Raw genomic sequence first — 12,749 nt, forward strand, 5'->3', positions numbered from 1 at the left:
CATTTTGGTGATTATACTCAGCGGTATGTGTGGCGAAAACCAGCCACTGCTCATCATCTGCCCAATACAATCCCAACAGTGAAACTTGGTGGTGGCAGCATCATGGTATGGGGGTGTTTTTCAGATGTAAGGACAGGGCGGTTGGTTGTCATTGAAGGAAACATGAATGAGGCCAAGTACAGCGATATCCTGGATGAAAACCCAATTGAGCATCTCTGGAGAGATCTGAAAATGGCTGTCCCCCAACGATTACCATCCAACCTGATGAAACTGGAGAGGATCTGCAAGGTAGAATGGCAGAGGATCCCCAAATCCAGAGGTGAAAAACTTGTTGCATCATTCCCAAAAAGACTCATGGCTGTACTAGCTCAAAAGGTTGCTTCTACTCAATACTGAGCAAAGGGTCTGAATACTTATGACCATGTGATATTTCAGTTTCTCTTTTTTAATAAATTTGCAAAAATTCCTACATTTCTGTTTTTTTTTCAGTCAAGATGGGGTGCAGAGTGTACATTAATGAGAAAAAAATGAACGTTTTTGAATTTATCAAATAGCTGCAATGAAACAAAGAGTGACAAATTTAAAGGGGTCTGAATACTTTCCATATTCACTGTAGGTGACACTGGGGCTGCTCTATGCACATTACATTGGAGACACTGGGGCTGCTGTATATACCTTACATAGGTGACACTGGGGCTGCTGTATGCACATTACATTGGAAACACTGGGGCTGCTGTATACACCTTACATAGGTGACACTGGGGCTGCCATATGCATATTACATAGGAGACTCTGGGGCTGCTGTACCGTATATACCTTACATAGGTGACACTGGGGCTGCCGTATATACCTTACATAGGTGACACTGGGGCTGCCGTATGCATATTACATAGGAGACTCTGGGGCTGCCGTATATACCTTACATAGGTGACACGTAGGCTGCTGTATGCACATTAAATAGGTGACCCTGAGGCTGCCGTATATTCCTTACATATGTGACACATAGGCTGCCGTATGCACATTAAATAGGTGACACTGGGGATGTCGTATATACCTTACTTAGGTGACACTGGGGCTCCCATATGCATATTACATAGGTGACCCTGGGGCTGCCGTATATACCTTACATAGGTGACACTGGGGCTGCCATATGCATATTACATAGGAGACTCTGGGGCTGCTGTACTGTATATACCTTACATAGGTGACACTGGGGCTGCCGTATATACCTTACATAGGTGACACTGGGGCTGCCGTATGCATATTACATAGGAGACTCTGGGGCTGCCTTATATACCTTACATATGTGACACGTAGGCTGCCGTATGCACATTAAATAGGTGACACTGGGGCTGCCGTATATACCTTACTTAGGTGACACTGGGGCTCCCATATGCATATTACATAGGTGACCCTGGGGCTGCCGTATATACCTTACATAGGTGACACTGGGGCTGCCATATGCATATTACATTGGAGACTCTGGGGCTGCCGTATATACCTTACATAGGTGACACGTAGGATGCGGTATGCACATTAAATAGGTGACACTTGGCTGCCGTATATACCTTACTTAGGTGACATTGGGGCTGCCGTATGCACATTACCTAGAAGCCTGGAAGAAATCATTAACAAAAAACATTATAGCTGCTTTTCTCAACATCTAGTCCGCAGCTATGAGGCATACAGGTAAGACTGGGTAAACCATTCTATTACCTGTATGGCCATAGTAATTGCTCAAAAGGGTCCTAGGGGCAGACAGATGACATTGAAACAGGCAAGACTAGTTATAGGACAAAGCAACGAAAGGTCAAAAGGTGGTGACAGATTGCTTTTAACAATATGAAAAAAAGAAACTGTCACGTTCTCCTAATGGTGGCAAAGTCATTGGAGAATTATTTTTTTCTGTTGTGAAACTATGGTGCGGCATTACTCCTGCAATTATTATTATTATTATTATTTCTTTATTTAGCACCATTGACTCCATGGTGCTGTACATGATGTTGTGTCCTTGTGAAATCTGTCCTGCAGGAAATGTTTCATAGAGAAACTTTCTATGCAAATTTCTCCTATGGTGTGTACAAGGTGATATACAGGTATCTTAGGACATGCATACTCAGTGGTGTACTGTATGTATGGATAGATAGATAGATAGATAGATAGATAGATAGATAGATAGATAGATAGATAGATAGATAATTTGATTCATTTTTACGACCATAACTTGCAGAAGTTTGTATGGACATTAGCACATCATTACACTTTATTGTTCCTTGATAGGATAAACTAGCTAAACTAGTATGACCGGGACATCATGTGGCCTACACCAAGTCCGCCTCACATGGCTCCCTCAGCACCATCCTCTTGTGACCTCTCCAGTATATATACATGTGCACAGCAGCCTTGTGTGGTCGCTGCCCTGCCAGTCTTGTTGTGATCCTGTCAGCTGTTCGCTCCTCCCTTCACTTTTCGCTTCTTCCTGGTTCTGACATACACATTCACTTTAGTGAAGTTTGCTCTCAAGTTTCTCATTGTCAGACAGTGCTGCTCACATGAAGAGGGAGCAGACGGCCATGAATCTAGAAGAATTGCTTTCCTTCTCTCATTTTCAGAAGCATTTTAAGAATGCATCTGATTATGGATATGGAGGCACTATCCAAGACATGAGAAGGAAAGAGTTCAGAAGACTTGGAGGTAAGTCTGTTTACAAACCGCTAAATCAGATCTCTGCACTGCTCTGCATATGGACAAAACTTTAGAAAATTCATCAAAAGACAAAGCATTATGCCATTCTGTAAACGATTACATAACGTAAAACTATAAGTACATTTGCATTGCTTTTTTTAAGGTGAAAACTTCTGACTTGTTTCAAAAGTAATCCATGTTGGGAACACGTGTTCTTTGTTTTTGTTTTTGTTTTTTTTACCAGGGTTTCATTTCTAATGAAGCCTTTCTAGCTTTTTCTTTTTTTCCTGCCTTTCTGAAGCAGTTTCTGTAGCAGCTTTCTTAATGTTTTTGACTTGAAAGTGTAAAGTTTATAGTAGATTTCTTGAGGAATCAATATAAGTGTAAGCTCTCATGGTCAGTGTGGTCCTCTCTCTCTCGCCTGTAGAGTGTAAGCCCTCATGTTCTGTGGGGTTCTCTCTATCTCTCCTGTAGAGTGTAAGCTCTTATGGTCAGCGGGGTCCTCTCTCTCTCGCCTGTAGAGTGTAAGCCCTCATGGTCTGTGGGGTCCTCTCTATCTCTCCTGTAGAGTGTAAGCTCTTATGGTCAGCGGGGTCCTCTCTCTCGCCTGTAGAGTGTAAGCCCTCATGGTCTGTGGGGTCCTCTCTATCTCTCCTGTAGAGTGTAAGCTCTTATGGTCAGCGGGGTCCTCTCTCTCTCGCCTGTAGAGTGTAAGCCCTCATGGTCTGTGGGGTCCTCTCTATCTCTCCTGTAGAGTGTAAGCTCTTATGGTCAGTGGGGTCCTCTCTCTCTCCTGTACAGTGTAAGCTCTCATGGTCAGTGGGGTCCTCTCTCCCTCCTGTAGAGTGTAAGCTCTCATGGTCAGTGGGGTCCTCTCTCTCCTCTAGTGTAAGCTCTCATGTTCAATGGGGTCCTCTCTCTCCTGTACAGTGTAACCTCTTATGGTCAGTGGGGTCCTCTCTCTCTTGTAGAGTGTAATCTCTTATGGTCAGTGGGGTCCTCTCTCTCTCTTGCATGTATGTAGAGTGCAAGCTGTCATGGTCAGTGAGGTCCTCTCTTTCTCGCCTTTAGAGTGTAAGCTCTCATGGTCAGTTAGCTCCTCTCTCTCTCCTGTAGAGTGTAAACTCTTATGGTCAGTGGGGTCCTCTCTCTCTCCTGTAGAGTGTAAGCTCTTATGGTCAGTGTGGTCCTCTCTCTCTCCTGTACAGTGTAAGCTCTTATGGTCAGTGGGGCCCTCTCTCCCTCCAGTAGAGTGTAAGCTCTTATTGTCAGTGGGGTCCTCTCACTCTCCTGTACAGTGTAAGCTCTCATGGTCAGTGGGGTCCTCTCTCCCTCCTGTAGAGTGTAAGCTTTCATGGTCAGTGGGGTCCTCTCTCCCTCCTGTAGAGTGTAAGCTCTCATGGTCAGTGAGGTCCTCTCTCTCTCACCTGTAGAGTGTAAGATCTTATGGTCTGTGGGGTCCTCTCTCTCTCTACTGTAGAGTGTAAGCTCTTATGATCAGTGTGGTCCTCTCTCTCGCCTTTAGAGTGTAAGCTCTCATGGTAAGTAGGGTCCTCTCTCGCCTGTAGAGTGTAAGCTCATGGTAAGTAGGGTCCTTTCTCTCTCGCCTGTAGAGTGTAAGCTCTCATGGTAAGTGGGGTCCTCTCTCTCTCCTGTAGAGTGTAAGCTCTTATGGTCAGTGGGGTCCTCTCTCTCTCTCCGGTAGAGTGTAAGCTCTTATGGTCAGTGTGGTCCTCTCTCTCTCCTGTACAGTGTAAGCTCTTATGGTCAGTGGGGTCCTCTCTCCCTCCAGTAGAGTGTATGCTCTTATGGTGAGTGGGGTCCTCTCTCTCTCCTGTACAGTGTAAGCTCTCATGGTCATTGTGGTCCTCTCTCCCTCCTGTAGAGTGTAAGCTCTCATGGTCAGTGGGGTCCTCTCTCTCCTCTAGTGTAAGCTCTCATGTTCAATGGGGTCCTCTCTCTCCTGTACAGTGTAAGCTCTTATGGTCGGTGGGGTCCTCTCTCTCTTGTAGAGTGTAATCTCTTATGGTCAGTGGGGTCCTCTCTCTCTCTTGCCTGTATGTAGAGTGCAAGCTGTCATGGTCAGTGAGGTCCTCTCTTTCTCGCCTTTAGAGTGTAAGCTCTCATGGTCAGTGAGCTCCTCTCTCGCCTGTAGAGTGTAAGCTCTCATGCTCTGTGAGGTCCTCTCTCTCTCACCTGTAGAGTAATAACTCTAATGGTCAGTGTGATCCTCTCTCTCTCACCTGTTTGTACAGTGTAAGCCCTCATGCTCAGTGAGGTCCTCTTTCTCGCCTGTAGAATGCAAGCTCTTATGGTCAGTGGGGTCCTCTCTCTCGCCTGTAAAGTGTAAGCTCTCATGGTCAGTGAGGTCCTCTCTCTCTCTCGCCTGTAGAATGTAAGCTCTCATGGTCAGTGAGGTCCTCTCTCTCTCGTCTATAGAGTGTAAGCACTCATAGTCAGTGAGATCCTCTCTCTCGCCAGTAGAGTGTAAGATCTTATGGTCAGTGTGGTCCTCTCTGTCTCGCCAGTAGAGTGTAAGCTCTTATGGTCAGTAAGGTCCCCTCTCTCTCGCCTGTAGAGTGTAAGCTTTTATGGTAAGTGTGTTCATCTCTCTCTGATATTTTCTTCCTCTCCCCTAGAGAGTATAAACTGTTATGGTCAGTAGAGTTCTCACTCTCTCTCTCTCTCCTCTCCCTCACATGTATCATGTATTTTCTGAGCAATTACAATCTTTCCATTATTGACATTTGCTCAAATTTATTTGCCACAAATCAAATTTTGGGGAAAATTCGGCAAAGTAAGTTAACTCAAGCTTCAAAAAATCTGCTCATCTCTGATGAAAAGGATATGCAAATAGTACTTTAAAGGGAACCTGTCACCAGGAATAATGCTGTTAACCTGCAGATATGGGGTTAATCTGCAGGTTAACAGCGTTATGAGGCTGTCTGTCGCCTGCATGTAACGAATGTAGCGGGGAGAAAATTATCTTTGTTCTCCCCTCCAGCATTCAGTATTCAGTAATAGAGGCGGGGTGGTGCCGGTTCAGTCACTGCTCTGAGTATACAGAGCGGCAACTGTAACCGTGATCCAAGCCCTTACTGACAGCTGGCCGCAATATAGAGCAAGTGCAAATCAGGGCTGGTGACTGAACCGGCTCCACCCCTGCCCCTATAACTGAATACCGAATGTTGGCGGGTAGAATAGTAAAGATCATTTTCTCGCCACTGCATTCAGCTACGTACAGGCGCCGGGTAGCATAATAACGCTGTCAACTTGCAAATTTACCCCAAAACAAAGTTGACAGCATCATATAAGCCCATGAAATTCTTAAGTTCAGGTCGTAACCATGACTCACTAACCTGCCACCAGAAAAAACGCTATTAACCTGCAAATATGGGGTTAATCTGCAGGTTAATAGCTTTGATTAACCCGCCCAGCGCAGACACTTAGTCACCACTCTGAGAATACAGAATGGAGGCTGTAACGTCGGCACTGACTAACAGCAGTACAGCACTGGGGCCTTCTGTCAGTTGGGGTCGGTGGCGCGGTTACAGCCGTTGCTATGTATTCTCAAAGCAGTGGCTGAACCAGTGCCGTCCCCGTGACAGAAACCCAAACTCTGCTAGGGGAAATAAAGTTAATTCCTATAATGTGTGCTTTTGCTGACCTGAAGGTGGAAAAGGTCAACATAGCTTTCAATAGAAATCCATATCAGAACTTCAGATATTTATTTTCATTTTTATGTGGGTCTTTTTTATGCTTCATTCTGCTTTTTGCCTTTTCTTTTTTTTTTTATTCTTCCATTGATTTAAGGGCTTCTTCAAACAAGTGTATTATACAGACATGTGCTGTCCAAGTAAATATCTAATTAATGTAATTTAATAGGGCTATTCAGATGGCCGTGTTTCACTTGGATTGAGTATCCATGTGAAAAAAAATCATAGCATGCACTAGTCTCTTCCGTAAGTTGGATGAGAATTACCTATACAATTTTATGAGTGCATAAGATAAATAGGACGCCATATGGATAATCTATGTGGCATTCATTTTATATGGCTATTTTGCTGTTATTAACCTACAAAACTTTATTTGATTATATAGATTTTAAAACTGGATATCACACAGAGATAGAAAAAAAAAACCAGACACACGGATGACGACTTGGATAAAAATTGTCCAAGTTTTGTGGATTAAACTCGTATGATTTTTTTATATGCTCACCTGATGTGAGCCTAAATGTAAGTTTATTTCAGATTCTATTAGCAATCCATATTGAAGAAGTGATATGTCAGTTCATTTTTTTTAATCATATTGGAAAAAAATAAAAAAGGGGAGAAGCCAGCTCTGCTTATGGTCAGAACGCAATACATAAGGTGCATGTGCACATATTGATTTCTAACTGTATTTCAAAATGAGACATTTAGCAAACAATTGATCAATTCTTTGAGCCAGCCTGCCACGCCAAGGCATTCTCATAATGGGGCAGTCCTACTCTATGATTTTTATATTCGCTGTGCCATTACGGCCTTCTAAATGTATTAAAAGCAAGACCACATTAAATGCATATTGTACCTGAAGATCAAAGAATTGATCAATTGTTTGCTAATGAAATACAGTTAGAAATCAATATGTGCATATGCACGTTATGTATTGCAATCTGACCATAAGCAGTGCTGGCTTCTTCCCTTTTTTATTGGAAAAAATGGCTGAGCTGAACTACTGTATGTGGAAATCAATAGTAGGTGATTTCTGAGTAGATCTCATGTGGATTTTGACTCACTTGTTTTCTGCATCAAAATCAAATGAAGAAAGTCAATGTGAACATACCCTAGGGGCATAACCTAAGCTGTGAATTTGCTGTCTGGATTTTTAAAGCAAACAATCTGAGCTAAGATGTGCATGCCACTTAATTAGTTTGGCACTTCTTCTGAGTGTTGTGCACCTACGTACGCTGTGCAAGAAAAGCTACTTCACTCAGTGACTGGAGTAGCATTTCTGGTGTACCAACCACCAACCTTTTGATCAATTTGTTGTGGGGGCTTGGCTAAACACTCGTTCCACTGACTCCTCTCTAGCATTGCCAAAATGGCATTCAGACTGCTGTGAAAATGGCAGTTGAGTGGCAACATATTTGTACAACTCCCTGTTGCGCAAAAAAAGTAGACTTTTCTAAGCTTTTATGTCAGTTTTCTGCACTGATGAACCGCTGCATTTTGGATTTTTCTAAAATTTGAGTAAAATTCAATTCCACTAAAATATATTTTCCCATCACTAGTTTGGATCATATATGGTCTTTAAAGGGAACCTGTCACCCCCAAAATCGATGGTGAGGTAAGCTCACCGTCATCAGGGGCTTATCTACATCATTCTGTAATGCTGTAGAAAAGCCGCCAATGTTACCTGAAAGAGGAGAAAAAGAGGTTATATTATACTCACCCAGGGGCGGTCCCGCTGCGGTCCGGTCAAATGGGTGTCTCAGGTCCGCTCCGTGGCCTCCTATCTTCATTCCATGACGTCGTCTTCTGGTCTTCACACCGCGGCTCCGGCGCAGGCGTACTTTGTCTGCCCTGTTGAGGGCAGAGCAAAGTACTGCAGTGCGCAGGCGCCGGGCCTGTCTAACCTTTCCGTCACCTGCGCACTGCAGTACTTTACTCTGCCCTCAACAGGGCAGACAAAGTACGCCTGCGCCGGAGCCGCGGCGTGAAGACCAGAAGAGGACGTCATGGAATGAAGATGGGAGGTGCTGTACCGGACCTGAGACACTCATCGGAGCGGGACCGCCCCTCGGTGAGTATAATCTAAAGATTTTTTTTTCCTCTTTCAGGTAACATCGGCGGCTTATCTACAGCTTTACAGAATGCTGTAGATAAGCCCCTGATGACGGTGAGCTTACCTCACCATCGATTTTGGGGGTGACAGGTTCCCTTTAATTCTTTAAAAAGGACCTGTTGTCCAGTCAGAAGTAGGAAGTTATTGCGCCTATTGCATTTCTGCTACTCTCCCTCGAGTATTCTGTTTTTTTGGATTTCATATCTTCCATATGGCTCCATAGATGGGACTCTTTATTCAGTGTAAATTTTTATAATCTTTATGAAGGGGCACCACTCACAGGGTAATAATGCAGAACAGCCTAAATGCTTTGTTAGAAACCTTTAGCATATTAAAAGTTTTCATCTGTTTGGCTTGTTGATCTTTCTTGCAAAACACTGCATGCAGCGCAGGCTGGTAGATCTGTTATGTCCTTGTTCTAACTATCTAATCTTTGCTTTTAATGGGGTAAAATGGGAGCAATTAAAATGTTTATATTTTTTATATTTTTTATATTTTAATAGCTTAGTTTATTTGTTAGACATTTGAATATGTGATTGTACTATACACCTGTTCTATATACTGCAGTACCAAGGCATTGCAGTATAGTACTGCGTTATATAATCACGGTCTCCTATGAACATCAGCCAAAGGCTGGTCTTCATAGGAATACTGAGATAGTCAGCACAGGGATCATAAGCAGATCTCCCACTGCCAGAGAAACCCACTGACACCCCGTGATCACATGACAGAGGAAAGCTAATAGATATGTGGAATGATGCACCCTTTAAACACTGATGTCAGAGATTGACAGCAGAATTTAAGGAATTGAAACAGTGGGTGACACTCAGTTCAAATCAGTGCTGTTAGAGGCAGATGATGACTAATATAGCCATCATCTGCCAGTTATAGTGCAGGCTCAGCTTCTGTGCCTGCCTTAAAGACAGGGAGATGACATATGAAGTAATAGTATGTCACAAGTTGAGAAGTGGTTAAGCTAAAATGTATCATGAGGATATTTCAAGGACTATTTCCTCATATCCTTGTCTTCTGAACAAAGCCTTGGGCGGGTAATTTTCAGCCATGACTCTGATAAAAAAATGGACATTTTTCATTATTTGTTCCTGACACTCATCATGCAAAAATATACAAACATGTGAATAGCTCAATAGACTATACTAGATAAGTTTTGTATCCGTGAAATAAAAGGATGCAACAGGTACGTGACTCACGAATATCCGAATGATGGTTAAAACAAGTTATTGCTTATTACCAGGATAGCTTGCTGGTTGGTGACTGTCCTATTGCTGGGTGTAGCAGCCATCTGCAAAACTGGGAATTTTTAACTCCAAAGGGGAACTGTTATCCTGGTTGCAAAATGGAGAAGCAGGTTGTATGCTGCTCGATTCAGTCTCCATTGGGTTCACCAGCCTTATAGGGAATGAAAAGAGTGCAGGTTGAGAATTCTCACTGGCGTTCTATTCTAAAGGGGATACAAGTTCCACTTGCTGCTGATCATTGTATTTTCCACCAAACAAGCTATCATCCTTCTTGTGGCTAGGTGAAAATGTGTTTTCACTGGACAACCCCTTTAATGTTGACTTATTTAGATACTTGGCTATAGATTCAAGTCATCTTAATGAGAACTTCTATGGTATAGATAGTTGCCAGCCAACATAGGGTTTTGTTTTTAAGTTTGTAATATGTCTTACATGAAAACCAATGCAGCTGTTAAAAAAGAGTGCTGTAGCGTGTCCCAGCAGATAGTCATCAAGGCCTAAATATCTTAATGTACAGTCATGAATCATGAAATGGATTTCTTAATTGATTGATTAGGGAATATTTTCACTTTTTGTTAACATGCAAAAGTTAAAATGTAAAACTCACTATTCATTTTAAGTTGCTTCTTTAACTTTGAAATGAGCATAGATGAATTTTCTACCAGTCTCCTTTTTGCATTAGTGAAATTACCTCTTCAGCTGATGTGCAGCATAAAGCATATCAGTTATGTTTCTAATAACATTAGCATTATAGCCATAAATACACGGTTTGATGTAGCTAATTAAATATATTGTAAACAGACAGTTCTAAAAGGATCTAATGAATCCTGTTTCCTGTGTATTTTTCCTATTTATTTTCCTATAATTCTAGCTTTTTGATGATTAAAATGAGACCATGGCATTCTTTTAATCCAGTTTGTCAGTGTTAAAAGAGGATAGCTAAAGGATTTATGTAATGATTATTTATTACAATTTATTTATGAAATTTTGCAAGAAAAAAATAATAATGATAATCTTATTTAATTGTGGATTATCCAGAAAAAGCTAAAATGCCAGTGATGTCCACTAACTGCAATCATACTATAAAAAGGTTTATGACAATATTTTTTAAATTAAAGCACCTCCGTATTTTAGTATCATTTTTAGTATTTATGCCTACAAGTCTCTTGACTTTTTTCTTGAGACTTTTCAAGTAAATCATTCTAGTAATTTTAATAAAGGAAATACATTGGGATTCTAGTCGTATATTCTCCTATCAGTGGCAAATAGGTATGCTTAAAAATGATCAAGTATCTACTACGTGTTCATTCTTTAGGAAAGTGTCCTGAGTTATTGTCAGAAACCACTTCAAAACCTCTCCTCTTTGGATTTCGATTTAATCCTCTGCAACATCTAATTTATTTTTTAGGCAGTGTCAATCAATAATGAAGGGATGGGTTTGTTGTCAATGACACAATATACTTTAGTCAAGAATCAATGCCCAATTGACACCTACGACTAAGCTCCACATGGGAAAAATTAGTATCCAGGTCTTCAGGTGCCAACAGAAATACTAATATTCAGTTTTGAATGGCATGTATTGATCACCCAATTATTGACCGTTCATATGATCTGTCTAGACTGTGCAGTAACAAGAGGCAATGAAGTCAGACCTCTGGTGCTTGGTTGGTTTGCACCAATAGTTAAATAAATATCAAAGTGGGATCAATGTTCTAAAACAATGCAGCAAGAGCATCAAGTTGTGTAAAACACAGTCTTTATTATGAAATACTTTCTCAAAACACGACATTTTTACATAGACATAATGAAGTTGAGTGGCCTTTCACACAACGCAAAGTTGAAATCATTCCATGGGAAGGTTTTGTGCATATGTGGTAAAACATACAATTCAATAAAAATAAGTGAATACTTGTAACAAAGGTTATAATAATGATGTTTAAATGTTAAAAAAATACATAAAAATCATGATCCTAAAGGAAAAAAAAAAGGTAGAACCAGGGATGCAGGGCAAACAAGACATTGTGTATGAGAAGAAGGGTGACGACATATGTACTCTAGTTCTTATGTCTGTCACAGATTGCACAAGCAGCCATGACGTTTAGAAGTGCAAGCACACTGGTACCAGATAATGTCACTGGTTTCCAAGATGATAGAGATGTTGGCAATTTGGAGGAGTGCTCCACTAGAGATGCATCTGTTTGCTAAGCAAGCATGTTGAGAGCATAGGAGTTAGGGTATGTGCACAGGTCAGGATTTCTTGCAGAAATTTCCTGAAGAAAACTGGAAATTTTCTGCAAGAAATCCGCATTTTTTTTTTTGCGTTTTTTTCCCGTTTTTTTCGCTTTTTTTTAGCATTTTGCAAGCGAAATTAGCTTACAGAATGCTAAAGTTTTCCAAGCGATCTGTAGCATCGCTTGGAAAACTGACTGACAGGTTGGTCACACTTGTCAAACATACTGTTTGACAAGTGTGACCAACTTTTTACTATAGATGCAGCTTATGCAGCATCAATAGTAAAAAGATATCATGTTAAAAATAATAAAAAAATAAAAAAATGGTTATACTCACCCTCTGCAGACAGCCGATCTCCTCAGCGGCGTCCGTTCCTATAGATGGTGTGTGCAGGACCTTCGATGATGTCGCGGTCACGTGACCGCGACGTCATCGCAGGTCCTTCACACACTCCATCTATAGGAACGGAAGCGGCAGCATGCACCGATGACAGGCGGGAAGACTCCGGGGGCCATCGAAGGTGAGTATATGACTATTTTTTATTTTAATTCTTTTTTTTTACCAATTATACGGTGCCCAGTCCGTGGAGGAGAGTCTCCTCTCCTCCACCCTGGGTACCAACCGCATATAATCTGCTTACTTCCCGCATGGTGGGCACAGCCCCGTGCGGGAAGTAAGCAGATCAATGCATTCCTAGGTGTGCGGAATCCCCGCAATTCCGCATATTTAATGAACATGTTGCTT

At 41.8% G+C, this 12,749-nt stretch overlaps 1 protein-coding gene across 2 annotated transcripts in view; it reads left to right on the forward strand.

Annotated features, from left to right (window-relative positions):
• The first annotated feature begins 2,441 nt into the window (after positions 1 to 2,441).
• The window catches only part of MOCOS (molybdenum cofactor sulfurase), a 423,354-nt gene continuing 413,046 nt past the window's right edge, over positions 2,442 to 12,749 (forward strand). For both annotated transcript variants that reach the window (XM_077269558.1, XM_077269559.1), the window contains exon 1: positions 2,442 to 2,694. In XM_077269558.1, the coding sequence (XP_077125673.1) occupies positions 2,553 to 2,694 (142 nt within the window). In that variant the 5' untranslated portion in view covers positions 2,442 to 2,552. The remainder of the gene's footprint in view (positions 2,695 to 12,749) is intronic.

Source organism: Ranitomeya variabilis, chromosome 6 (genome assembly GCF_051348905.1).
Source record: "Ranitomeya variabilis isolate aRanVar5 chromosome 6, aRanVar5.hap1, whole genome shotgun sequence".
Taxonomy (NCBI): Eukaryota; Metazoa; Chordata; class Amphibia; order Anura; family Dendrobatidae; genus Ranitomeya; species Ranitomeya variabilis.